At 35.6% G+C, this 27,851-nt stretch overlaps 1 protein-coding gene across 3 annotated transcripts in view; it reads left to right on the top strand.

The window, feature by feature from the left end:
• Positions 1 to 1,699: 1,699 nt before the first annotated feature.
• The window catches only part of RhoGEF64C (Rho guanine nucleotide exchange factor at 64C), a 46,760-nt gene continuing 20,608 nt past the window's right edge, over positions 1,700 to 27,851 (top strand). For all 3 annotated transcript variants that reach the window (XR_011173755.1, XM_069117933.1, XM_069117932.1), the window contains exons 1-2: positions 1,700 to 2,084; positions 26,415 to 26,632. Coding sequence is in view for 2 of the 3 variants with exons in the window: in XM_069117933.1 (XP_068974034.1) it covers positions 26,507 to 26,632 (126 nt within the window). In the remaining variant the exon portion in view is untranslated. The remainder of the gene's footprint in view (positions 2,085 to 26,414; positions 26,633 to 27,851) is intronic.

Raw genomic sequence — 27,851 nt, 5'->3', positions numbered from 1 at the left:
ATAAAAGGTTTGGCAATTTAGCAAATCATATTAGTGCCGATCATTTTTTTAAAGTAAAGAAATTTTTTATGTATCTATAAGGTAAGTCATCTTCGAAACTTTACGTTCATGTTGTTATTATTATTACGTTGTGTTGAAAAATATTTTTCAAGCAGAGCCACATTATTGTATATAATGGCATGTATAAATTATAAAAAAACAGTTATATTTAAATTAAAAAGGATATTTTTCTCTTTAGTCGATATATGTATACGTTCGTCCGGCGCTTGCTGGGGAAGGGAAGGAAATAAATATGCAATTTTATGACTATATATATACTGATATTTTTGCAGCTGTTCAATGGACACCTGTGGTTTTTTCACCTTGCCCTGAAAAATTCATAATTTTATGTATCTGTAAGATCTATTTCACATTCGTTGCGGATAATCAGACGTCTGCTATATTCTCTATATGTATGTACCTCTTTTTTCCCGTACGTAATTGAATGGCTCAGTGAACCAAGCGTAACATTGGTCTTGGTTCACTTTAACTATATGATTGTTACCTAAAAAGTAGCTTTATTCAGTGAAAGTCAATTTCTACGTAAATAATGACATCTACGTCGATATACAGTTTACAAGAGCCACGTATATATGAGAGTCTGTTATTTACGGATTTTTAAATACATTCGACAAGTTTTACATCCGCCATAAGTTTAAAAAAATGTGAAACGCCTTTAATTTTCTTCTTTATTCATTATTTATTTAATTTCATTGTATAATGGAATCTGTGAGAATTAATAATTATAATCTTTTGAAAAATTTCATGTTTTGGAAATTTATGAGGGTGAACTGTTTTGAGCAACGTTGTAAGTAATATTTTTTATTTTGTCAATATGAATAAATACACTTCGTTGGCAACAGTATTCTTGCGTTTTAACATTTAAGCTAAGATATCTTGAAAAACTAAAAAAAATGTCTGTTACTCAACCAATCTAATATAGTAACGCTTGAATACACTTCATCAACTAGTTTGTGTCTAAAACTTCATCGGCTATATAAAATACATACGCGCGACAAGTTTATTGAACGGATAACGAGGGAAAAGCAAGACTGCAATTTTCTTCAATTACTAAAACTAACATTACCTTCCTTTCTACATAACATATGACCGAAATTAGCTTCACATTTCATGTAATATAATACTCTCCGTGATATGTACAAGGAATATAAAAGTTATATAAATTTGAAAAACGATTATCAATTATATTAAAATACAATTATACAGTTCGATGCGATATTTCTAGAGTTGCCTTATTCAATTTTTCAATCTCATTGTCAGTCTCTTCCATTTCCAGCACTGGTTAGTGGACCATTTAAGTGTACCAATTTCACGTTTTCACGCTTGACCAAAAGCCTCGGGTTAGCCATCGTTCATGTTTTCCGCCTTTTCTCCACTTCTCTCTTCGAGGTATTATTTCGCGGATGGTCCCTGTCGAGTACGGTTGTAAAGGTAATTCGTCCAAAGAATTTCGATGAAAATATTCGCTGGCAGCGAGGTATCCTTAAGGTCTCCTCGGTGCTCCTCGCAAACAAGGACAGAAGAGAAGGGAATACGAAGTTGTACAGGCACCTTTCTCGCGGTGCTCGCCATGGAATGGCAAAAAGAGAGGAGGCACTCTGACGTCACATTGGTTGGTCGGTAGTGCCGCTAGCCTCTCACTTGGCCGGCGACGTTCGGCATGCTCGCTTCGTTTTATATGTAATCTCGATCCATTCAATTTCGAGGTGAATCGATTTCGTTCGATTGCCACTCGGCGATCGAGGTCCGCCAGCCAATCGGAGCTAACCTGCGAATTTTAGGCCCGGTGCACGCGTGCGACAGTGCGACATGTAACCACGGACCACAGCTGTCTGTCCTCTAGAGTACATATATACGCAAAACAGTGTGGAAATAAACTGTCAGTGAAGTTCTGTTTTCAAAGTTTTTTTGACGGTGGTTTCTTTTTCAAGCCGGTTCGCCAGTGTGCGAGGCTGATTATATTGTTGTATCGTTGTGCCATGACACTCTGGATACGATCGTGAACGGATTAGGTGGCAGCCGCGGTAAGTCCAGCTTCTTCTTATCACTCTGCTTCCGCTTTTATCTCTCGCCTCGGCCGCTTTCCTCGTGGTCTCGTTTCGCGTCTCTGTCCTTTAACGTGTATGTACGCAGGATTCGTCGTTGATCGTGCTAGGAAATGAGTATATGGAGAGTTTATCGATGTTGGAAATGACAGACATAAAATTCCTTGAATATTTTGACATTTTGATAGGACGTAGTTGTGCAGAAATGTCAAGTATAGTGTAAGACGACTGTTACGATTACTATCATTATTATTATTATTATTACTAATGAATAAATAAACCCATTATACATAATGCTATAGATAAAATAATTAGTTCTTAGCGAACAACAGATACGCATAAAAAAATATGTCTAAAGATGACATAAGAGGCAAAGAGACAGTCCATTTGGAGAAATTATTTATATTAATGATACTATGACTGCTATATACAATTAGATTGTCTATATAGAGTATAACCTAATTCTTGAAAAACTGCAAGTGTTTGTTTGGACGTTTCATTGCAAATATAGTAGGATTTGAGGTTAATTGTCGAAACATTTGTAGGACTCTAGTCGCTCGACTATGTGATCACCAAGAGAGATTTTAAAGTAAATAGGAAAGTTTTTCAAGAAATAATGTATGAATTTATGTAATTTAATAATTAAATTAAATAGTATAAATGATTTCTATAAAATTGATATAAAAATAAAGATAAATTATATATTTATATAAATAGGAATTATTATGAAACGTTATATAGTGTGAATGCTGGTTACAAATTCTTATTCAAACGCAGAAAAATTAATTTTGTCCTTCTAAGCAGTTTGCGTTTATTACACTGAAATCCTTTACAGAAAAAAATAAATGACTGTAGAAATTACTCTTGTTGCTTACACTATACTTGACTGTACGATGCGTTCATCATGAAGAAAGTACAATTAAGAAAGGAATCTTTTCAAATTTGAGTGGCTTTTATGTTGATTTGCAAACGTTACTTAATAACTAACTTACATGAACGAATCTGTGGACCATTGACCTTTAAATGTCTGTACGTTGAAAAAGTATCAAAAATATTCTTTCATCATCACAGCATGAATAATTGATGGTAAAGATCGACGTCGACTAAGAAGAAATGAAATATCTACTACAGATTCAATTTTATGTCGCTGTTAAGTAAAAACGATTGCAATAATGATTATTAAAAAGTATCAATTAATACTTAACATTTATATCTTTCAAAAATGCATTTTAACTTTATTATATAATTACGAAATATTATACAGTTTTTAATAAAAACGTCGTCTTAAAAATACCTGAAGGAAACAACACAATGTGCTGAAATTTTACATTTTAACGCTCAGGTGATAAGTAAACTCTTATGTCGGTCATTTTGCATGCATTCCTTCAACGCGGAGAAACGCGGTCGCTTGTTTCACTGCTACCTTTTGGTATTTCGAACAAGGTAGAATCACGTGGCTTCGACTATAGTTTAACCCAAAAAGGAATATCAAAAAACAAGGTGAAATACATAAAGAAATATATTTTTTCATTTCTTAAATATTTAGTCTTGGGAAGGTATACGAAACGCAGAAGGATATTAATATTCGATCTGAAATTTATAGACTGAATTAATTAACTCGTCATTTTTTCTACCTTAATTAATTTCTTACCATTAATTCTTCTTGAATAATTCTCATTCTACGAAAACAGAACGAGAAAGGAGCACAAATAAAAAATAACTGTTTTGATATTAGAATAGGAAAAAATGAATGTTTCAATTTCTGGAAAATAAGTTTGTTCGAAGTATATTTTTATCCTCAATAACGCTGTAGATAGATACTGACGTAATATCAAGGTGTATTTTTCTATTTTAGATATTCAAAGTAGCTTAATAGGTTGTGCTGGATTCTCTATGTCTTTTTATTTATTAATACTGGTTCACGCGATGGAGCAGCAGTAATCTTTCCCCAAGCGGAAAACAGTATTCAAGCGTTTACGGATTTTCTGTATATCCTTTATTTTTTTCTTTAGATCATAGATAATGATCACGTGTACTATTACGTGAGTACAAACGAAGAAACCTTCGTTGAAGTTGTTAACTCATCGATCCTGTCTCGGTACTTACAAGTGTTATTTTCTTTTATCCAGATTTTTAATAGAAAAGGAGGATATACCAAACACGCGAAACATAATTGTTGTAATTCAGCTATAATGCCGCTTGTGGCGATATTTCAAAAGAACGTCCCGGAGTGTTTTGTAACATTAAGTAAGATTTGTCGCAAATTACATAATCGCTGAAAAATTATCGAATTCTTTGGTAATAAGCCCATCTGCGTCAAGAATATTTCATTTAAGCCATAGAGTGACTTACTATGATTATTTAATATGCAACGTTTTCCTGCACGGTACATAATATGCATCTGTCGGAAACATTTTTATGATTGACGTAAATTCTATAAAAATACTGAAATTATATAAATTTATGGTCTGTCTTAAAGAAGAATAGTTGTTATTTTTTTCGTCAAGCTATATATAGTAATATCTCGTATTCGAATCTTTACGACATAATGGAAGATACGTAGCTACTCGTATGTCCGTATTTTTCAAACTTTATTGTATTCTACTGGCTCGCTATTATCCTGAAACCAAAGCATTTTTTATAATAATTATTATTTCTAAATTGTAGAATACTAGTTTTCTGATTACCCAAGGAATATATAGCTGTATATATTTTGTCATTTTATTCTGTTGTTTAAAACAAAACAAACATCTTACGTCATTGCTTAGAAATTTTATCTGATAAATAAAATACCAGAGAAAAAGATGCAAGAAGATATATGATGTTTTTCAAAAGCCGAGGAGACATTTCTGCGAGTTTTATCCTAGCAAAGAAGATATTCAAAAATGTATTTCATAATGAAAATAATTGTACAACTATTAAGTATCCTATGAAATATGCAAGTGCAGGAAATATATTTACTTGTATATATAATATATAGAATTTTATACGATAAATCCTTCTCGAGCAATTCAATTAAAACTGGTGAACGAGTGCTCTTCCTTTGGTAAATCCACCGATCTAGTAATCGTAAAAGGAATAAGGGGTTAACGGGTTAAAACAAATTACCGCGTTTGAACGGCGGTTTAGTGCGAGTCGTAGTGTGAGAATTGACTTGGAATCCGCGACGAACATTTAACGAGGTCGTCTGCAAATTTTCCATTCGTTATTACTCTCTTACCAACGCAATCTCGACATTCTTCTCGATCACCCTAAGCGTTAATAACGCATAAAGAACAAGAAAAAAAAAAAAAAAGAAAAAGATCAAACGAAAGCAATTTTTGTCTGCCTTGGTAGTTAACTTCTTAGCCGATTCTCGAACAATTTGCCGCTCCAGCTTACCTGCAAGCAATTCCGACGTTTTAAGATCCATCAGATCGAACCGCAAACGTTTCTCGATCATCTCAAGTTGGACAGTTTTAGAAGGTCGAAGAACTGTTAGGCCTTCGGTTAACAGTTTCCCATAGCACATTCAGAGCAGTTCGATTCGTTCGATTTGTTTCGTTCGAGACCATAACTAACGAAATATCTCGCGATCGGTTTCCGTGAATCGCATCCACAACCTTCGGTATCATCGATTCCACGATATCCAGTAAGTCCAGTTTGAGTAAGTATCCTGACTCCAAGTGGATTGACCTCCGCCGTCAGGATTCGTGATAGGAATAAATTCCCCGTTCAGACCTACGCTATGTGTTCCCATTTGAAAACCACGTCGAATCGTTCTTGTTAATTTCGGATACCATTGCGTCGCGGTCGAACTGGAATATCACGTGTCAACGGTTTAACTTAACCCCCTTTGGCTCGGGTTTTTTCGTCGTGCTTGAACAAACGTTGCCGTAACAGTTCTTCGACGACCTGTCTACGAGCTACGCGTTTATCTTGCACGTCTGTACGAGGCATACGGTATTCGAGTAGAAATCTCTGATTTTCCCGTGGTCGATTCTTATTCACGTGAAAGCAGCCAAGGTTGGATATTTTTTAGGTCCAACCGAAAGGTGCATGACGAAGAACTGGTACTTCCGAAGAATACAGTACATTAGTATTCTGGAAAAGGTATCCGTATGTAAATCGTAGTCGAAGTTATAAGTAGCCTTCGGGTAAACAAACCGACCTAAAAAAAATAGCAAATACGAGATGAACCTCTTTCTGTTAGGACATTTTGATGGATATTCTTATCGCACGTGTTATTTTTTATTCTCTCGTTTTTTCAAACTCACTTTATTCTTCCGTTTTTTTTTTTTTTTCTTTTTTTTAAAGGCTTATTCTGTACGTTCGTATTGAAGAATACACAGAATATGTGAAATAATTTCGTTTCATTTTACGTTTAGTATTATTTACCTTACAGTGTAGGGATTTTTTGTGTCGCTTTGTAGACACAAATAGTAAGACTCGCGACTCGTCACAAGTGACACGAGAAATTGCACGTTGGAGGGATAAGGATTTTCGATGAGATCGAGCTACAGCGATCGACCGAGCTGGCAGAACCGATTCGCTTGAATGGGAAAAATTATGCACAGCGATATTCTTTTCCTATTTATTGGATCGGAACGATTTACCGCTCGAAGTTAGTCGAGCGAAAGGAAAGGTTTCTTTCATTCTACATAGGTCTACAGTCGTTTTTCTTCTTAAAATTAAATGTCTACCGTGGTTACGCCTCAGAACCACTCGAGTTATCGAATATCTCTTTAGGAATAAAGCAACCATAAGGATGAAAATAAAGGAGAAAGCTTACTTTCGTCAGTGCTTTATTGTTTAATTTATTTAAGGAAATGTACTTAATTAATTCTCTTAACGAACTAGCCGACCAGATGCAACCAGATAGTTAGAAAATATAATTGCACCTTTTCCGATGGAAATGCTTGAATAATTCAACTTTCTTGCCTGGTTCGCGTAGAACGTTATCGCGTATCTTTAAAAACGTATGCGTGTATCTTTTCGTGTTAAAATATATTTAAGTATACTTCTTACATTATACTTTCGATTTTGCTCGTTAATAATATCGACCAAGTTATTCCGATGCACGACGCGTTGTATTTATTTATGATTTTAATTTAACAAAACTTAAAGCAACTTTACATTATATTCATCGTGTCGTATAATTTAGATTCGTAAAAGATTTCCTGGTTTATACAGGGTGGTTGGTAACTGGTGGTACAAGCGGAAAGGGGGTGATTCTACGCGAAAAAAAAAGTCGAAAATATAGAATGAAAATTTTTTTTTTTAATTTTTCCATCGAGACAGCGATCTACAGTGAGATCCGTTATAACGAGATATGATAAAGTGCGCGCGTACCAAGCGAAAATTCAAAGTCGATTTTCTCGAAAACAAAGCCTCGAACGAAAAATTTTTATATATAACCACCCTGTATATATAATTATGTATATGCATAAATTAGCGTATTATTATCATATCTCTTATATATATATACTTTATAATTTTTTAAAAATGACATACACACATTAAAATGTTTGGTATCACGTATCGTTAAATTAAGTGTATATAGGGTGATTCTATGCGAAAAAAGAAGTCGAAAATATAGAATAAAAATTCTTTTTTTTTTTCATTTTTCCATCGAGACAGCGATCTACAGTGAGATCCGTTATAACGAGACGTGATAAAGTGCGCGCGTACCGAGCGAAAATTCAAAATCGATTTTCTCGAAAACAAAGCCTCAAACGAAAAATTGTTATTCTATATTTTCGACTTCTTTTTTCGCGTAGAATCACCCCCTTTACGCTTGTACCACCAGTTACCAACCACCCTGTATATCTGCTGTTATGTTTGCACTTTTCTTTCAAAATATCTTTTGGACTCTTTTAACGTTACACGATATTTGTGGCTTTATTTTTGTTTCTGTACACTTGTTACTATTGCGAGTGTTTACGTGTAATATCCAGTTACACGTATGGCATATACTTAGTAATAGAAAAAATTATTTCTACGATAAGCCAGCTGTAACAATGCTTCTATTTCTCACGGTATATCTCTTTCCAATATGCTTCGTAATATTCATCGACCGCGATAAGATAAGGCAAAAATGCGCGACTATGTTGACGATACATTTTTCTGCAGTTCAGATTACTGTTTATCAAGGAGGACGTATAGTTTAGAAAATTTATAACGGTCTTTCTACCATAAGACGATAGAATTCAAGATGAGTAACCGCCAGTTGCGTCATCCTTGTCCGTTGATTCTTCTGATTCTCGACCGCAGAAACGAGAGATGAAGGAAATACAGTTCTAGTCAAAAATCACAGGGGATAGACTTACGAAACGTTAGACGTCTGTGGCAAACAAATAGCGGAATACTTGCGCGCATATGCGATGCATTTCTCGCGTATAACGATTTGCACATATACAGACGAGAGGGATCGAAAGATCCCATAAAGTCGTCATGGATCGAGCAGAGCAAGATGCGCGCACGATAATTGTCTTCACACGGAAAGGCGCAAAGAAGTTAAAAAGCTTGCCGTTAGTTTGCTGCGGACAGCGTGGTGTTAACTCAATAGGATTTGACGTACACGGAACAATGAGAACGCGAGACAATCGTGAAAGCATCGCGGTAAAATTCCCTCTGATTGTTTTCGTAGAAAGTAAACACAGTGGGAAGAGGATTCGAATTCTGGCGAGAGTGCGCGCGCTCTTTCTCGTGTTTCGAGAGGCGCGCAGGCACGAAAGGGACGTGAAAATCCGAATTGAGCGTAATTACACGTTACAGCTGTGGCCAAAAGAAGAAAGAGGTCGAACGTTCTCCGCCCGGAAACGTGAACACGCGACGAACGCTTGAAAATCGTCTCGACGGTGGTTTCCGGTGTTCTTCGATCACCTCCATTCCTCTGACTCGATTTCTTTTCTCTTTCACTTTCCGGCGAACAAAGAGCCACCTACTATGTTTTATTTCATTATTTCTCGAATATCTTAGACCTTAGATATACGTAAATTCGTAACTGATAAGCCAAGCTATTCTATCATCCTAAAGTTATATTGGGTTGGCAACTAATTGATTATGGATTTTGTCATTAGGTGGTATTGACAAAATCACTTAGTTGTCAACACAATATAACTTTAGGATGATAGAAGTTAGACTGAAATTTTGTTCAATTGTATAGTACAAGTTCGTCCATCTGAACAGCTACTGTAACGAGATTTCACACAACAGGAGTTTCTTGATTCTCCTCGCTTTCATCCGTGGCAATAGATGTTCGCGTTCAGATTTAATGGACAGGAGATCAGTTTATTCGGTCAATCGACCACACGTAAACAAAATTTCATAAGTAAATAAAGTTTCTTACTATTACAAGAGATATTTATGGGCCTCGTATCCTAATAGAAATTGGTATTGCTCGATGTAAGCGAATGATAAAATTTCGTTCCATATTTGACGAACGATGCATCGGTGCTCGAAGCTCGAACGAAAATTGCAATAAACGGCAATTATCGTTTAAAGGTCGACGAAACAGGTTTCCCAGAGTCACGAGGATCGGATATATTATGCGAGTACGCGAAAAAAATGACCGTCTGTCTGGCTACTTTCAGAAGCTGATCACGTGGAACATATGACCCCGAAACACTATTATCATTCGTTGGATCAAAAACTGTTTTGAAGCAACGATTTCTCAATTCGAAACGAGCAACGAAATAGCATCGTCATCGAAATCATACACCGTACGTTCTACGAATTTTTGTCAATGAATATTGAAAAAAGGAACAACGCGCACGTTGTAAAAAAATAAGTATGAGATCCATTTCCACGTGAAAGTGAACTCCGTTTTCTCTGTTTTCACACCGTTCTATTCAATTCCTCTTTAACCGTGGAAAAGATAAATTATTAACGTTTAATGCTTAACGTTTGATCTTTGGCATGAATAATACATCTGTTTACCGGTGGCCGTGGTATTTCTGTGAAGCGTTCACCTTTGTGGAAAATTCTCTGCAAGAAGCCAGAGAGTCGTTCGTTTCAATCGAACTCGAACAAAAATTTAGACACGGTGAACAGAGCGAGTTCCTAGAGGAACGAGCGACGACATAATTACGCAATGTGAAACCTAGTAACCTTTTGTGATTCTATGCGCGACTGTGTTGGAAACGGATAATACAGCGTGTATTGTATGTATTCCGCTTTGCAGCAGCATGGTAATAGCGAAGCATCCTGTTAAAGCAGCTTGCCCGATCAACGAGTCACAACGAGAGAACGGTAGCGCGTGATGAAAATGACGAATCGCATCTTTTTTCTTACGATAAGCATATCCCGAAACGTGGTACGAAACGAGTGAGAGATTTAATCGTCACGAGCTATACTCGCGAATAAAAATAGGAAAATATACAGGGTGGTTGGTAACTGGTCGTACAAGCGGAAAGGGGGTGATTCTACGCGAAAAAAGAAGTCGAAAATATAGAATAACAATTTTTCGTTTGAGGCTTTGTTTTCGAGAAAATCGACTTTGAATTTTCGCTCGGTACGCGTGCACTTTATCACGTCTCGTTATAACGGATCTCACTGTAGATCGTTGTCTCGATGGAAAAATTTAAAAAAAGGAAAAAAAAATTTTTATTCTATATTTTCGACTTTTTTTTCGCGTAGAATCAGCCCCTTTCCGCTTGTACCACCAGTTACCAACCACCCTGTATAAAGCTCGTTAAAATTGATACGCGTGTTGTCACTAACGCTGAATTACAAAGACGTATTTTATAGTACAAAGATTAATTTTCTATTTTTACTGCGTACAATTTATTATTTATTAATGCAAGATTAACGGCACTTTTTTTTTATTGTCAATCAATTCACTTGTACAAAGTACTCTGCTAATGTAACGTTCTCTTTTTTATTTCTATTTGTATAATTTGTATAAGCATTTCGATAATCATGCGCATATTTTTTCGTATTAAACAGAAACAGTTTTAACCTGCATATAGACACAAATTGAAAGATTCTATTAAAAATTGCACGTTTTTTGTAAATTATTGTAAACGTAAAGCGACTGGAACATTGTGCTATATGTTTGTTCGATATAATTAAACCTTGACGAGTCAAAAAGTATGTGTGACATGGAACACGAGAAGCTTTTATTTTCGAGTTTGGATTAAGCATACGATACGTGTACGAAGGAATGAGAGTTATATCTGGTATTAATATACCGCTAATCTGAACCTTCACTCCTTGAAAGTTGCGAAGGTTGACTTGTTCCCACTTTTGTTTCGATGTCCTCGCGTTTCACCGCATCGGAGAACTATACATCTTGTCGCGTTCGAATAAAAAAATGATCGAACTGTTATCACGATTGCGTCAAAGTTGAAAATGCATCCGTTGGAACGCTAATAGATAACTGTCTTTTTTCTATAAGAAATACATCTATTACCGTAAAATGTTCACCTTGAAAACGACTGGATACTGAAACGCTGCGAAACACCGAAGCAATGGGAAAGTTAAGACGTATGAAAACGAATGTATCTAAAGCAACGCATCGAAAATTTTGGAGTAGAAACTCCATGTGCCGCAGATAAATATCTGTATATTTTGCTGGTGAAATCAAATAAAATAACGAGCTTTTCGAACACATTATCATCCATACAGCGCTATTTAAGATAAAGCAACAAAAGTAAATAACAGGCAAACTAAAAATTTTATTCGAATAATTCTTTCGATGAACGTGTATCTCGATAATGCTCGATACCAAGCATAGTATAATACGCGTAAATTATTTGCGATAGCAGTTCTTTGGACTTGAGTGATTCAAAATATTATTAAACTTAATTGATCTGTATAAATACAATGACTAATTGGTATCGTTAGTTGCCATTTTCTATTACCTTTTTCAGTTAGATAATCTCCCCTATCAATCAAAGTGTTTTTCATCCGCGATCGTTTCTCTTTTCATGCCTGGTACCTGTGTCAGCCATTCGATGGATGTAATTCCTCGGGAACTTTCTTTGGAGAAAGAAACTTTTACACTACATAGATAGTCAAAGGTAAAATTATCAAAATTATCTGTATCAGCACAGAGAAAGACTCGTCACAACTTCTCTAAATTCACGACTAATGGTTTGCTTGAAGAATATTTGAAAACTTATCGAGATTCCATAGCTTCAAGAATATTTCATCGTTTTAAATCGTTCAGAGTGGCTCGTGAATTTCTTTGTTGGACCGTCATCGATTTTGTCGCGAAGATCCTGTTTTGGATCTGGTGTAGACTTTCGACAGCAACCGTTAGTCACTCAGAAAATCTTAATAAATGGTATTGGGTTATTTAATCGGTAGGTAACGTTACTCGGCAAATAAAGATTCCGATGTTGACGAAAAATGCAAATCTACGACTTTCTCTTTAAAACAGTAGATTCGAGGATGGCTATTTACGAAGAGGGAATTACAAGATTTTAGGTTTTACAAATCGATTAATGAATAATATAGATTCCGCATAAATGCGAATACAAAATTTTAAAAGTTACGAAATATATTATTCCAGAAGATGCGAATTCTTTAGCAAAACACGTTGATTCATCGAATAGTATGGAAGATGCGATGGAAAAGTTAACAAGCAGTCTCGAGTTTCTGTTTTACACGTTACGTATCCATTATCTTTAATCATCTTTTATTTCTTTACCATTTCTCGCTACAATTATCTTTACCGATACTCTTTCTCCATCTCATACGTTGCTTTCTCATTTTGCTTATTACATGTTTTGATCTAACATATACCTTTCACGATAATCAGTACTTTTATCGAAAGCTATTTGTATTTCCAGTAAAATCTTAGCTCCGTAATATCGTAAAAGATATAAAACCAAATACAAGAACCCATATATTTGTCGTTAATTAAATTACACCTCTGTAAAAGTACGTAATATCTGGAGATATATATACTCGAGAATGCATTTCATATCGCTAAACGTACATTTATCGACTCATATACGTATGAAAAATAAACTGCACTAGACCGATTATTCACTGCTTCCAATTAGATTCACACCATGCAGAATTATTACATCAACGCTCGAAACTCATTCCTCAGCCATCATTTTTATCCGAATATAGCATTCGTTTGATGCTAATGGAACATCTTGCCCCTCCTTCACGCAATCTTATGAATTTCATATTGAAGTTTGAAATACCGTGAAATCGATGCAGCAGTTGGAGCGTTCGTCAAGTCTACATTACGCCACACCTGCGAAGTGTGTCAATGGGCAAGTAAATAGTCGAATGCCACCGTAGTGTTCGTGTGGCTAGCCTACTCACCAAAAGGAATACAGAGGCAATAGTTTGGTTATAGTTAATTTGGTAATAGTTACTTTCGAAATAACATTACGATTTAAGACAATAAATCGATTAATATTTTCAATGGATTTAATTGTTCAAGCGTCTGATTGGTCGAAGTTAACTGTAGAGAAGAAAACTTTTATATGTTCGCGTTGAAACAAACACACACACACACACACACACGTTTCGTTTCTACGAAAATACGAGATGGAGAAGTCCCGTAAGACGAAGTTGCATCGCGTTTCTTTCATCCATCGAGTTAGGTAATTAACACTGGTCTGGATGTGCTACCGATCGGAATTGAGTCTAATGGCAATCGAGCGGATCTTTTTACGAACAGTGGAATTAAATCAGAAATGTTGTTCACGAAGCTTCGAGTCTCAGCTAGTTTCAAACGATGGGAAAGCTTTTAAACGAATTTCGTTGAGTAACACGTATATCGAAGTAGATATATCGTAATTATCTGTTAACATATATCATTGGATAACGAATAAAAAATAATACGTTAAGTTCCTACACACTCCATTCAAAAGAAGAATATATTTCCTCCGCCTTCGAACGTTACTCACACATTCGCTGTATTCATTTCCAGAAAGTCTAGCTACACGACCAAAAAAATATTCCTCGACTTGCCCAGTCAGATTTATTGCTCCTCGTTAAACGGTGCTAACAGATTTCCTAGGATTTCACTACCATCGATTTTACTTCCCTTCCAAGGATTTATCGACTTAGATAAAAAGAGGAGCCTCACAGATCCATGGGTGAAAATCCTGCAACAAATTCGTTGCTGTTTGAACGACTTTGTCGCTGCTAATTATCGTCATACCAGAGAGAAACGACTCCTATCCGAGACCTACGGACGAATTTAAAAGCTACGAGGTGAAGACAAATGGAGATGACCCGTTTAGCCCCGTGTTCGTCGATGAACCGTTGGTCACGGCGAATGCTTGCAAGCAAAAACTTGGAAACGCGATGGGCGACCGGTTTGAATTCTCGCTATCGAGAAAGGAAACATCGACTTTCTTCCTGTCTCTATCTCCGTCTCTCTCTCTCCCTCTCTTAGTCGCAAATTCTCCCGCTTTACCTTTTACGACTGGCTAGCCTGCTCGACGCGACAATCACACGCGAAAGCAATGTTATTAGCAGCATATGCTGTAACAATTGTTAAGGTTATTATATGGAATATTGTTCATTGCTGGTTTTGCCTATTTCTCTTATATATAGGTATATCTTTGGAAAGGAATTTCTGATTCTGAACTGGTTTGGTTCTGAATCATAGTTGGTTTACCATTGTCTGTTTATAGAGGTCAGAATGATTAGAAGATCGCCTACTTAAGTAACTGTACCGCTCAATAAGGTATCGGGAACTTTGTAGGCCTTGAACGGCGTTCAGTTTAGCGAATGTTTGGCCAACTTGTTGTTATATCAAATACTATCTCTTTTATATGTAATTGCTTTTGCTTTTCTCCTTTCCCTTTATTTTGGTATTCTTAGTCTTACGATCGGTATTTCGTTATTCAATCCTTTATATTAGGTTGTCCGAAAAGTGTCTTTCTTTTACAGACACGTCTTTTACAACAACGCATCTTTATATAAACGTGAAACCTAATCTGTCGAACGTTGTAATCTTTATCCTGATAGAACAAAATGGATCATACGTAATTCGATAAAATGATTTAAAACGGAAAATATTGTGCATCCACTATTTCCTTATGAAACGAAAGAAACTTTTCGGACGATATAATATTCACATGTACTTCTACTTCTACTTCACATCCGATAATGTCTCTACTTTTATATTTCACAGTCTGTAAAACCTATTTATCTATCGCCTAGAAAATGATAACGCAATTGTACGTAAGTAGACGCTAATTTATGTGTAGTGTGACAGAACATGAGCAAAAAGATGTTTTATTCGTATAAGTATTTACCAACATAAATTCTTTTCGCAACTAGTTGCATGTTTTGTAATCGGAAAAAAATTCTCTATAACGCGGTATAAAATGTTACACTATGATTACGGTTAAACTGCAAACGTATCGTCGTCCGATCGCAAACGGTTAGAAATGTTCGTTTAAAGTTTTTATCTAAACGCTATTCCCCTTGACTACTTGTTGCGTTGCTATCCACTGACTTCTTGGTAATTTGCTAAAAAGTTTTAAAAAAGTTGTAACCTTAAGATATTAATCTATAGAGATAAAAAGGATAAGGATTAATTAAGAGGTCATTCACTTTTCGCTCCACTTTGAATGTAGATTTCAGTTAAATTTAGATTAATAACTTTACCATCTAGTTAATAAACGTTGACTATTCCAGGTCTAACTGTAAACGTAATTCTTTTGTGAATGAACATATAACAAAGAGTATCGCGTGTATCAGAATGCGCGTAGACACGGTGAACTACGATGAACTACGTTATTTAAAATTTTGCCCTACTGAACAAACGTGTTTCCCGCTATTTGTGCATATCGAATAGAATACGCGTGTATGTTCATAAAAGGATGAACTAGTGGCAAAGGCTGTTAACCCTGTCTCCGGAAGAGAGCAGTGCACGAACGGAGGCCATTGTCTTTACTTTCCGATTGCTAGACATTCGTGTAAGATCTTCACATATCACTGATGAATATATATACGTCAAACGCGTGACTAACATGAAGAACAACTTCCTTTTTAGCGTGGTCTTACGCTGAACTTCATTGATAATATTTCATTCCATTTTTCTTTGTTTAAAGGTAATTAATATGTTAAGAAAATTCTTCCTTTTTTCCTCCATTATTTATTATATACGTAGATACAAATACTTTTTAGAATATCTCGTACATCGCATTAAATTCATGAAATAAAGACAAACATTATTTCAATGTATATTTTAAAATAAATTATTTCAAAGTATAGATTACAAATATCATACATGCATACGAACATAATGTATACCATGAAGCAAATCCACAACAAGTAACACGCAGTGTAAAAAGAATTGCACGTTTAAACGTGCATATTCATTTTTATTGCACGAATATATAATAGACAAGACACTTGCAGTCTTTTTTCTTGTAGAAAGGTATGCCACAACGAAGCGTTAAATGAAATTATTTATTAAATAAAGTTATAGAAAAGCACATATAGCGTGCACGCCACGTAAGAAACAGACAGTTCTACTTACATATGGTGGCCTCCTTGTTGACCCGAAGTAAACGGAGCATGACTGAGTTTGTTCGATGGTTGTGTAGCTATCTCATGGTGTAAAAGACATCGATATGTGCGTGTACACGTATGTGCAAACTGTGTTTATTTGAGAAAAAGAAAGCACAGAGACAGGACAGCATTTAAATTTAGAACGTATAAAATATGCGTCTTTCTTTTCTGCTATACGATTACATTACATTTACATTTCATCGGATAAATAACTGTATTTTATATAGTATGCAATATTGTACGAGATATTTTAAGCAATGGAAGATCAACTTAGAAATATCGAAGATATTACTCTTGATCACATTTTTTTCTATTTTTATTACTAACAGAGGAATTGAATTGCAATTCCTACAGAAATGCAACAGTAGTTTACCTTGAACGATGAAACTATATGTTTTTTATCGAAATGTCTAATTTATGTCCCTTCATGTACAACTGTACAAAAACTTAAAGATAGTTGTCAACAGGGAAAAATATCTGGTTATAAATGGTGGTAATTTCTTTTATGAGAATTATCAATCAATATGCAAATAATCCAAACGAATAATCCAAACTTAATAAGCACGAAGCATACATACATAGTTGATTAAACAGGATCTCGTTTACACATTTCCCGTTCGGCTATTTGCAAATGTTTACGAATACCGTAAAAGTATCGTTTTACGTTACGTTGTGCTTTGCATTTGCAATGTACAAATGCTTTAATGGACGTAGCAGCACCGAGCGATGTTCTTCTTTCTTTCGTTTGAAAGTAACTTTGATGTAATTTTCTCGTACGGTTCTGCTATTATAATTATAATTTATTCACAGTGCGAAGAATACATTGAAAGAAATAGAACATGTGTTACGTAAAATACACAGGCGATATATGAATGTAAAGAAAAATTGTCTCAACATATAACTAACATATGCATGTGCCTTATTTGTTAACTACAGTCTTCTTTTTTTTTTAATTGCCTCTTTTAATTAAAATCCTATTGGAAAAAATGTAGACAAAATTCAATAGCATAAAATCTCAATCTAACTTGTGGTATCATTTACATAGAATTAAATAACGATATCCGTAGAAAATATAAAAAAATGTAATGATATAGTATGCAAAATTAATCAAGACAGTGGAAACCAGGAATATTTAAAGGAAGATTTAAGGGAAAAGAACACTTAATATTACTGGGAATAATTATGAGAAATAAGAATAAGTATGTGATTTTTATTACAATACGATCCAAAGATCCAAAGATGGTAATGAATTTCAAAAGAATTTTAATAATTTCGCAATAATTTTACGGGTTTATCTCATTTTTCCAAACGTGTCCTGGCGTATTTATGGACGTTGATGTATATAAATACGTAAATAATATACGTAGGAAAGGCAAAAATTGCACATTCAGCACAGTGCGAGCGAATGCGCGAATAAATGAGATACCGCTACGAGGAAATTTATAAACGAAACTCATAACTTGCGCTCATGCCACCATGTAATGATATTTTGTAATACAGAAGTGATTCTACCCCCTCGCCAGCGTCTTCCTCCTCGAAGCGTTTTACAGCGAACAGTGTGCTGCATTGAAGCATTACGTGGAAATGCATAGTAATTTGTAATCGTGGAGTTTACCCGAGATTAATTTACAATAAATGCCGGCAGGCAATTTCGATCTCCGGCCGAATCGAAACGAGCAAGTCACGAGCGTTGACGCGAAGGAGAAATGGAAATCGATCGACCGAGGTTTAATCCGATGTTATCTCATGCGTAAGGAGGAAATCCGGCTTCGGGGACTCATTAATCTATTTCTATTGGACGCGAATGAAAGCCTATACCGCGAACATATAAACAGAAATTAACGCTAATTTATCGGAAGACGCCATTCCTCATAGCGATCGTGACATGAACGTTCAGAACCATAACGTCGTTGCAATATGAACTGTGATACAATCTACCTTACTTCGTATTAATTAATATTGTAACATTTTATCGCAACATCGTAACATTGTATCGATTAACTTGTTAATTGCGGAGTTTAGTTTCAAAAATACCTTACGGGGTGTGCAGGTAAAATCAAGCAATGACGAGTATACGCGTCAACTGCACCGAAATAATATCTTGGATTGACGTGTATAGACGTCGAACGCGGTTAACTGATTAATATAAAGTACGTGTGATATTGTATAAGCATATAAATATACAGAATGTCTGGTTTTAATTTGTAAATGCGAATTACTGATGCTGTATGAGATATATGTTCAGACAGGAATTGAATGGTTTTGAGGGGGATTTAACTAGGTGTAATTAGATTTTCTGTAAATAGAGGGTGATACGCATTTTCTTAAATGAAATAATGTAATTTTTAATTCACCAGACGATCTGCTTTGACATTCTCTATACAAAATTATTATCCCCATTCGTGTCAAAAAACTATTCGTCTAGTAGGTATTTTAACTTTTATTTTGTAGAATCTATCGCATAAAGAAACAAGGGAAACAAATACAAAATCGTACCTCACGTGTTCCCTTGTATTTTACACGATAGATGTTACGAAATAGAAGTTCAAATATCCGCGATACTAATGGCTTTTCGACACGAATAGGCTAATAACTTTTTATGGAGAATGTCAAGATGGATTATGCATTAAAAATCATATGATTCCATTTAAGGGAATGTATGTCACCTTCGTACGACCTTTACGCGTCTATTTATAGAAAAAGTAATTACGCCAAATTAAGTCCCCCTTGAGATCATTAAATTCTTGTCTGAACGTATCTTTATCCAGCAAGTAGTTAACCAGTAATTCGTATTTAGGAAATAAAATCGACCACTCTGTACATGATAATTTTCGTAATTTACTCGATCATTTCACAGAAAAATTATATCTTTAGGTTTCCATTAATATTATAAATTCTTGATATTCTTCAGACACGATTTCCTTCGTGATATATGGTTTCATCAAGTCTATCCACATCGACGACTCCCTTACACATCGTACGAACGCATCTTCATATTAGCTCGTTTATTTTTATCGCTGTTCGTTAAAATTTACGAAGGACATTAAATTAACTGGCAATAAAAATAACAAACGAGATATTCAAATCTCTGAAACTTGATTCGTTTCAATAAAAACGATACTTAAGAAACTTCGTCAAATTGCATCATTCGATCTGAGCTACGACAATCGAAGAGTTGAAGAAGTATCTACTCCCTTTCGTCCTCCAAGAATAAATGCGATAGAAATAGAAACTGGAGAAAATTGGACTTGTCGTATATTTGCCACATAGTCTTTGTACGTTATCGAAATGCAACTGGCCGATCGCTGGTATGTATGGAAATGTATTTTAAAGAGAGGACGCGAAGAAAGGCCGCGAGCGGCTGTGAAAGGAATAGAGAGGAAAGGGAAGAAAGGAGAGATCGAACTTGCGTAAAATGTTTGCGCGTATATATCCGCGATGCACGCCCGAAGTGAGGCTACTTTCTTGAAGCGAAGAAAGCCGTCTACCTACATCGTAGGTGGGAGTAGGTTAGGTTACATTATATGCTTGGATGCGAAGAAATTTTACCTTCCTAGTACATATATGCGGGTCAATAAAAACGTCAGAGGGCTTACATAATTTAACCAAACCTTGTGTACGTATTTCTCCGTTGAATAGGGATCATAGATAGACCGACACGCGTAACTACTTACTCGAGTACTTTAGAGGTTAGGAAACGTTTCGAGATGAAGAAGCGTTTGAATTCAGTTGCATCGATTGTTCGTGCATCTGCGCTATTTCGAAACCGAATCCGATATTGGATAACGTATATATCGCGTGAATACTTGATACAAATTATATTATCGAAACACTTGTGTTTGCCCTGCGGCGGCATTCTCATTCTTAAGATTCTTTCACTTATTCGCTGTTGATTGATTTTCTACTACCTATGATATATAATACCAATAAATTGTCTACACAATCGTACTACACATATGTGTAAATAGATGTTTAAATAGATAGTCGCTTGCTATAATATTCGGTAGGTGAAACAGTTTATCGAGGTTCTTCGTTTCCTTAGTTACGTCTACAAAAATATGAAATTACGCAAGTATCTGTAATTTAGTTATTTATTATTAATATCAACGTAAGATTACAGTGCCAGGTACGAAACTCCATTTCCGCTCTTGCAATACGCATTAAAAATGTCCTCTTTCCGTCTGAAGATACTTAATATTCGCGTTTAAGAATCATAAATTGTTTCACATGATCCGACAGAACATGGATTTCCCACACGTTATTTTAATTTAATTACATCACTTTCTATAGACGAGCGAAGAATACTCTCCTACACACAAATATACCAAATTACATTTTACATCGAAGGTATCGATTTCAGAACCTGTTTAAAACAAATACTTTTTATTTCTCGTGGCGAGAACTATAGGCATTTAACATTTTTTCTTCTTTCCCATAACATCTCGTGCATGTTATTTCTCTCGGAGCAACTAACGGGCTTAGTGTTCTCTTATTCAACAACGGAAGGTCGTGTGCGAAGCTGCGCTTCTACATTGTACAGTTGTTCGTTTCTTTTTTCATAATCGCTTCACAGATTGCATTCGTCACTTACACAGCGAAGATTGTCCGTGGCAATGTCCCTGGTCTATTCAGTTACTGAAAAAAAAAGTATCTTGCCTTACGGTATTGCATATACATTAGAGACTCAAGCCAGCGATAACGTAAGAGTGTAACGTAATATTACATGGGATATGTAATCCGAAACGACAAGTATCACGCGAAATACGGAACAGTTGCTGTTCTTCCCACTTGAAATATTTTTTTTTATATCCATCAAAATTCTTGTTACGTACGCTAAGGTACAAGTGTCTGAACAAATTTCGAGCAATATTTTGAAATTGCTGTGGTCGAACTCGGAAGGAGAATTGCACGTATGTTTAAATTAATTGGATACCAGCGTTGAAGGGAATTCGTGCATAAAATCATAGCATTTAGCTGACTTTGGTTGGACGCTGAATGTACGATGTATCCGTGGAATAGTTTGGGGGAAAGGTAGGCGTGCAAAGTGTCGATCGGCTTGGACTCTTTCGAGTTCAATTTATACCATTCACTCGAGAATTGTAGTTGTGAACCTCACACGCGACTCACGCCCAAAGAGAATCAACTTTCATGGAGCGAGGAAAGTCTGTCCACCCAAGTAAGTAAGTATATATATACTTGCATAAATACTGGAAGCCAGATAGAATGCATATACAGCACCAGGCAATAATTTTAGACCATCTACAAAATAGAAATGTTCTGGTTTTATAAACCAACAGAAGTATATTTGATATTATTTTAATTTTATTATTAATTATTATTTCTTTAAAAACTATTTAACTGGAAAATTAATAGTAATTTCTATGATAGATTTATGGGATTTGTTTTCCAAAAATACGTTTAATTGTTGCCATAGAACTTAGTAAAAGTAAATGTTTTAAGTTTTTTGCACGGTGCTGTAGATGCAGGAGCAGACGGAAGGCGGCCAGGTTCGCGTAACAACTTCGCCTGTCTTCTACTGGACTCGAGAACGGCTTGAGTTTCACGAAGGAACTCGTTCGTTTCTTTCCTGGCCAAGCCTTTCAGTATCGAGGTAAAAGCGAGAGAAAAACAAAATTATATTTGCACCTCGATCGATTGTGGAGGTAAGAAAGTTGTGGAGGTTATCGGGATGGTTTCTCCGCGTACCTAAGGAATCTTGCGTTCCTCCTTTCAGCGAAATAAAGAAGCATACTTACGTATGTTGAAGATGACATTTTAATTTTTTTGTCGACGTGGAATATTAAAGAATAAAAAGAGATCGAAGAATATGTTGAGTCATATGCTTGAGAAATATAGTTAATTATTTGCCGTGAAACTGAATTAAATTTGAAGTTAAATTCTTCAGAAAAAGAATAATTTAACGTTAACTTTTTAGAATTTTGTTTCTCTGATAATTAAATTTTACTAAACAAGTAACTTTTAATATTTGATCAGTTGGTTCCAATTCCGTTTAATTCCAATTTTTCTTTGTTAGTGGTATTCTCTAGAATATTCGATATATAGTGAAGCAAAATGTAGTAGAAAACACATCTTTTTACGCAGGCTTGTAAATTCGATCGTCAAGTGCGCACTTAGAACAGCGAGAATCGCGGCACGTGTGAAAGTATCACGAAATACTTTGATTTTAATGTAAAAGATTCTCAATACCTGTCGGTTTACTTTGATACCTAAAATGTTATGCATTTAATACAAACGAATCGTTCGCGCATTAGATTGCCGGTTGTAAGAAATAAACATGAAACATAATAATTCTTAGTAGTATTACAAGTATGTGCTTGTAAATAATTATTTTATAATAGGTATTTTAAAAAGAAAAATTACGATTTCTAATAAGTTTAAAAATGCAAAATTCATGTTTTCCTCATTTCTATTTATTTTCCCCGTTTTTGATGGCAATTTGATGGTATATAGATACAAATGTGTATATGAAGATATCTTGGAGCACATGTTGAAATTAACGAGTGTGCAGAATTTATTCAATTCACTTCCTCGTTGTTAATCCTGCTAGTACACAAAAGCATTGTAACTCCTGACAATCGTGATATACTAAATATTTGTACTTACATGGAATGTTGCGTCAATCGCGTTACCTCATTCACCGTCGAAAAACGATTTATTAAAACAATTAATAATACACATTTGTTCGTTCGTAGATCGATAAGAATTTACGATATCGTACGGAATTTGAAGACTATAGCGATATTTTTATAATATGTACGTAGGAAGTGCCACGGATAAAAGATATCTGTGAAATTAATAAGCGATTTCTCACACGATGCGATGCTAATCCGGCGGTTTCCACTGAGAAAGAAGTTCTTCTAGACGAGAAGTTAATTAAGCATTTTTCGCGCTATCATTAAAAAGAATGAGAGCGATAAAAACGCGATTAGCAGAATGCAAACGCTTTGCGTGGAAACGAAGATAAATGACGTTTACGCTATGCTCTTCGTGCTTCTCGACAATCTTTTCTTACTTTTCTCTTTCCTTTCCTTTTTCAACGAAAAAAAAGCAGGAATCGCCAGTTTCTGAATCGAGCCGGTTATCTTCTTTGATTGTTTTAACATCTTCAACTGTTTCGGCTAGGTGAGCCGTAAAACAGCCGCTGATTTCTCCAGTTCTTACGAAATCGATACGTCTGTGGCTACGCCTCGCCCACACGCTTTTTCCGACGAGCAAATGTGGCAAAATTGGCCATTAAGACAGAAATTATTTTGCGTTAGTTGCGGTTTGTGCCCGTTCTCCCTCCACGAGCATAGTGGCATTCTTGTGGGAAACATTAGAGTCATTCCATTCCCATTGAGGATTCCACAATGGAATAACACGAGGAATTTATTAAATTAACGTTAGCAAATTGTGAGATTTCAAATTCAACTCGTTCTAAGTGATTAAATTCGTTGGAAATTGCTGGAATATGTACCGATACCGAAAGTGTTTTCACTAACAGTGAAAGTGATATGTTAAACAGAAATGCAAAAACGAACTCTTGAATATTCTTTTTCGAGATGGCAATTTATTTTGCAGGAACAAAGAAACTATTAGATATGCAATTTTATTGGTAAGAACCTGTGTGAAAGGAGGAATTGGTTGATATTTTTGTATTTGCGTTGCTGCTTTTCTACTAAGCTGTATCCGGAAACGGAAGTAGCTACGAAATTAGCCTGGCATTTACAAAATTCTCTTCAACATTCGGAATTTATAATTAGTATTGAATTGTTATACATTACAAGATACAAGAGATAAATAGGAGATAAGACTAAAACATAAATTGAATATACGATATATTCATTTTGTAACTGTAGAAGGCAAAATTTATTAAAGCTAGACACGTTAAGACTCGATATGATCATTTCCATAACAGATAAAAAAGTATTTTTATCTCCTGCTCTTTCATCCGCGACATTTTCACTTTTTTTATCCAATTCTTCTTGCCATTCTTTTACATCTATTTTTACGTTTTCTCTGTCTTTGCGTGTCGATAACCGTTTCTCTGGAGAACCGTTATCGGGTCAGTTTACCACCTAACCAGATCATATTCTCTTTGGTTTAATGGATACTTACGAAAATAAAATACCATCGAGATCCCTGTCTTTTGTTTTCTCGGATACAGTCGTGTGCCGGCAGTCAATTTTCTCTTATTACTTTTCACTTGTTCCTACCTATAACTATCTTGGTCGCAAGATATTGATCTACAATGGGAGATTTATTGTCTAAGAATAGAGATATTGATCTGAAATGAAGAATTTTTACCTTTGAGACCTGATTTTGCGTGTGAAGCAAAAATTATTAGTTTCACTATATTAAATGACGCATAGAGATAGAGAGAAACACAGCAAATCATTAATACTTGATCAATTACAAAGAGCTTTAGATTTTCTGTAACGAAATTTCAATGTTTTCTTTTCCCTTTTCCAAAGATAGCTTTTATTCTTGGAATTATATTAATATCTTGCTATCCTTTTAAAACATAAGAACTTGGCGTATGTGAAATGAAGGTTAGTAAGATAAATTCATGCGAATAGGTATCGGCAATGAGATCAACGGAATGAAATGCGTGTCACGATGATTCTTAAAAAAAAATCAGTCAGCGACATGCCGGTGCATCATAATGAATCTCACCAGTACGAAGTAACAGTATCGAGAGTATAGTTACACCGCTGGCGGTAAGAGAGGTGTGTCAACCTACATTGTAAAAGTTTCAAATTCTTTCCTTTCCTTTCCGGATCTATTATATTAGAAATTCCAAACGCGAATTTTTCTCGTATGGTGAATTCTAATTAATACTTTATTGTCTAACTCTTTCTTTTTTTTTTCCTTTTTTCTATTTTCTTTTTTCCCCTTTGAAGTATCAAAATTCCGATCTACTTTGGAAAAGTTTCTCATTGAGAAAAATATTAAGAAATTTTACCATCGATATATATATAGGTAACAAATACGAAATAATTACGATAATTAAGTTGTCACAATGACAAGAAGAAATAAAGAAGAAATTACGTACTTATACGTACGTTTATTGGAATTGTAATTTTATACTATGTAATTCTCGATTCATTGCAGCAGATTGTCGACTCGACAACTATATTCGTGGGGGCCTCGTGCACGTAACAGCAAGACCAGTAACTCTGGTAAATTAGCATTTCCTAGACGCTTTCTAGGTCCGCCCGAATGTCTCGTCTGGCGCGACGAAAATTGTGCAATTGCGATCTCCTGGCGAGAGTGAAATTACGCGGTACCATTGTGAAGTGTCGTAATACGATCGAAATGATTGCTTAACAAATCGCCATTTCGATGTGATTTTATACCCGTGGCAACGCGCGAAAAAAGACACGTCTTTCCAGCTTCGCGGTTCATTCGTCTGCGTTGCATTTGGATATTCACGACGATTTCCTGAGAAAAATCAGCATAACATGAAAATACAGAATTTCGAAGTAAAGTTTTAGTGTCCGCGTGAAGTTCGCAGTTGCTTTCTTCTACTTTCGAACGATCACCGTACGAACGTACAAATTGTTAATTAATAATTTCTTTCACACGCGTGTTCGAACATGATTATCCTAATTTGTCTACAATTATTTATCTATTTATTCTTTTATCGTATTGTATTTTATTAAGTTAGGTAGAAGCTCGTTAAACACTTACAAAATGTTGCGCTAGTGTTTTATAATTTCCATTCGCTCCTTAATTTACTTTCACAACGCTTTATCCGCTTTGCCGGCATAAAGTTCAGGAATGAAGGAAAACTTGACTTAAGTTGCACGCGTTATGTTCCAGCGGTCACGGTACGAGAATGAACAATTACGTAGATCGCAGAAGGCCGCGGACAGGTGGTTCGAAGAAGCCGAGGACTGGGTCCATTGTAGGAAATGACCATGACGAGCGTGGCTGTCGCCCCGGGTAGCCTCGGCGCACCTCCATCTGTGCTCACCCCGAAAATGTATCATCTACAGCAGGGGTTAAACCCAACATCGGTCTCACCTACTCCCGGAAAGGTAAGTTGTAATATTATTTAGCGCAATGAAATCCAAATAGAAATTTACTACATTCTCTTCTTACGATAAATTAACATTTGAACATTTCATACATTTTTGTGTATTATGTGTATTTTACGCGTATTTGCACGTTTATGTGTATTACCGTGCTTTCGTACATATTGCGTTTTTATACATCTTTGTGCCCTCAAATTTCCTCCAAATGTATAAACATACCTAATCCATAGATCGCAATCGTGGCTATCTCAATCCTATACTTAACTTGCTTTTTAAAGAGTCAGTGGTACGTCAATTTTTAAAAAACATACCGATTTTCGCGTAGCAATTCAGTTTACTCAAAGCCACTTACGTAAATCACATCGAAAATCAAGTTGTACGTTGAAGAATAGTGTGCACATACGTGTACGTACGTACATAATTGTATGTACATAGTGGGCTTCGAATTTATTAGCTGAGAACGGGACTAAGGCCGTGTTCATTCTGATAAAAACCGTACAGAGAAAGTTCGCACAAGCCGGCTGATAATTACAATTCGTGACCAGCCACTTATGTAACGATATAGGATATATGCAATAGCAGCATGTACATATGCAAGTTTCTACAGCTCGTCTCGCGTGTCATTCAGTTTTTCTTCGTGTTACTTATATACATAGATTGCTCTCGTCGTTGCATCGGAAAAAGCTCATTATGAGACAGTAAATCAACGTAACGATGAATAACTGATGACATTATTTATAGGATGTTTAATTCATTAGGTAACTTTTTCTACTCGTGTTACTATTGAAACTAGCAGAGTGCGTTTGCTTCGGGATAAATTCATATCGAAAGCCTGAAACGCGAAACATCTTGGCAAGGACAAACCAGCTCTTCCAATGATGTAAGAGAACTGGCGTACTTAGTACGCGACTTAATTCGTCCAGCTATTACACAAAGGCTGGTTCTGGTTTTACCTCAAAACCTGACCTCGCCACCGACACCAAACGCCCGCTGGTTGCGTCTTCTGCGCGCAGTTCAACTCGAGTACGCGTTATCTCGTGTCTCGCACTCAGTCCCTGTGTTCAACGACGAAATATCGAACAAAACAGAACCAGTGCCACGGGACGAAATTCGATCCCGCAATTTCGGAAATTTCATTACGACAAAAAAGCCAGCGAAAGAAATTAACCGTGAGTTAAGAGTAGAATATCCGCTAGAAATTCTTTCTACGATATACGTAGAC

Source organism: Bombus flavifrons, chromosome 8, assembly GCF_040668555.2.
Source record: "Bombus flavifrons isolate JBK064 chromosome 8, iyBomFlav1_principal, whole genome shotgun sequence".
Lineage (NCBI taxonomy): Eukaryota > Metazoa > Arthropoda > Insecta > Hymenoptera > Apidae > Bombus > Bombus flavifrons.
The sequence above is the reverse complement of the archived record's forward strand: the minus strand, read 5'-3'. Positions and strand labels throughout refer to the sequence as shown.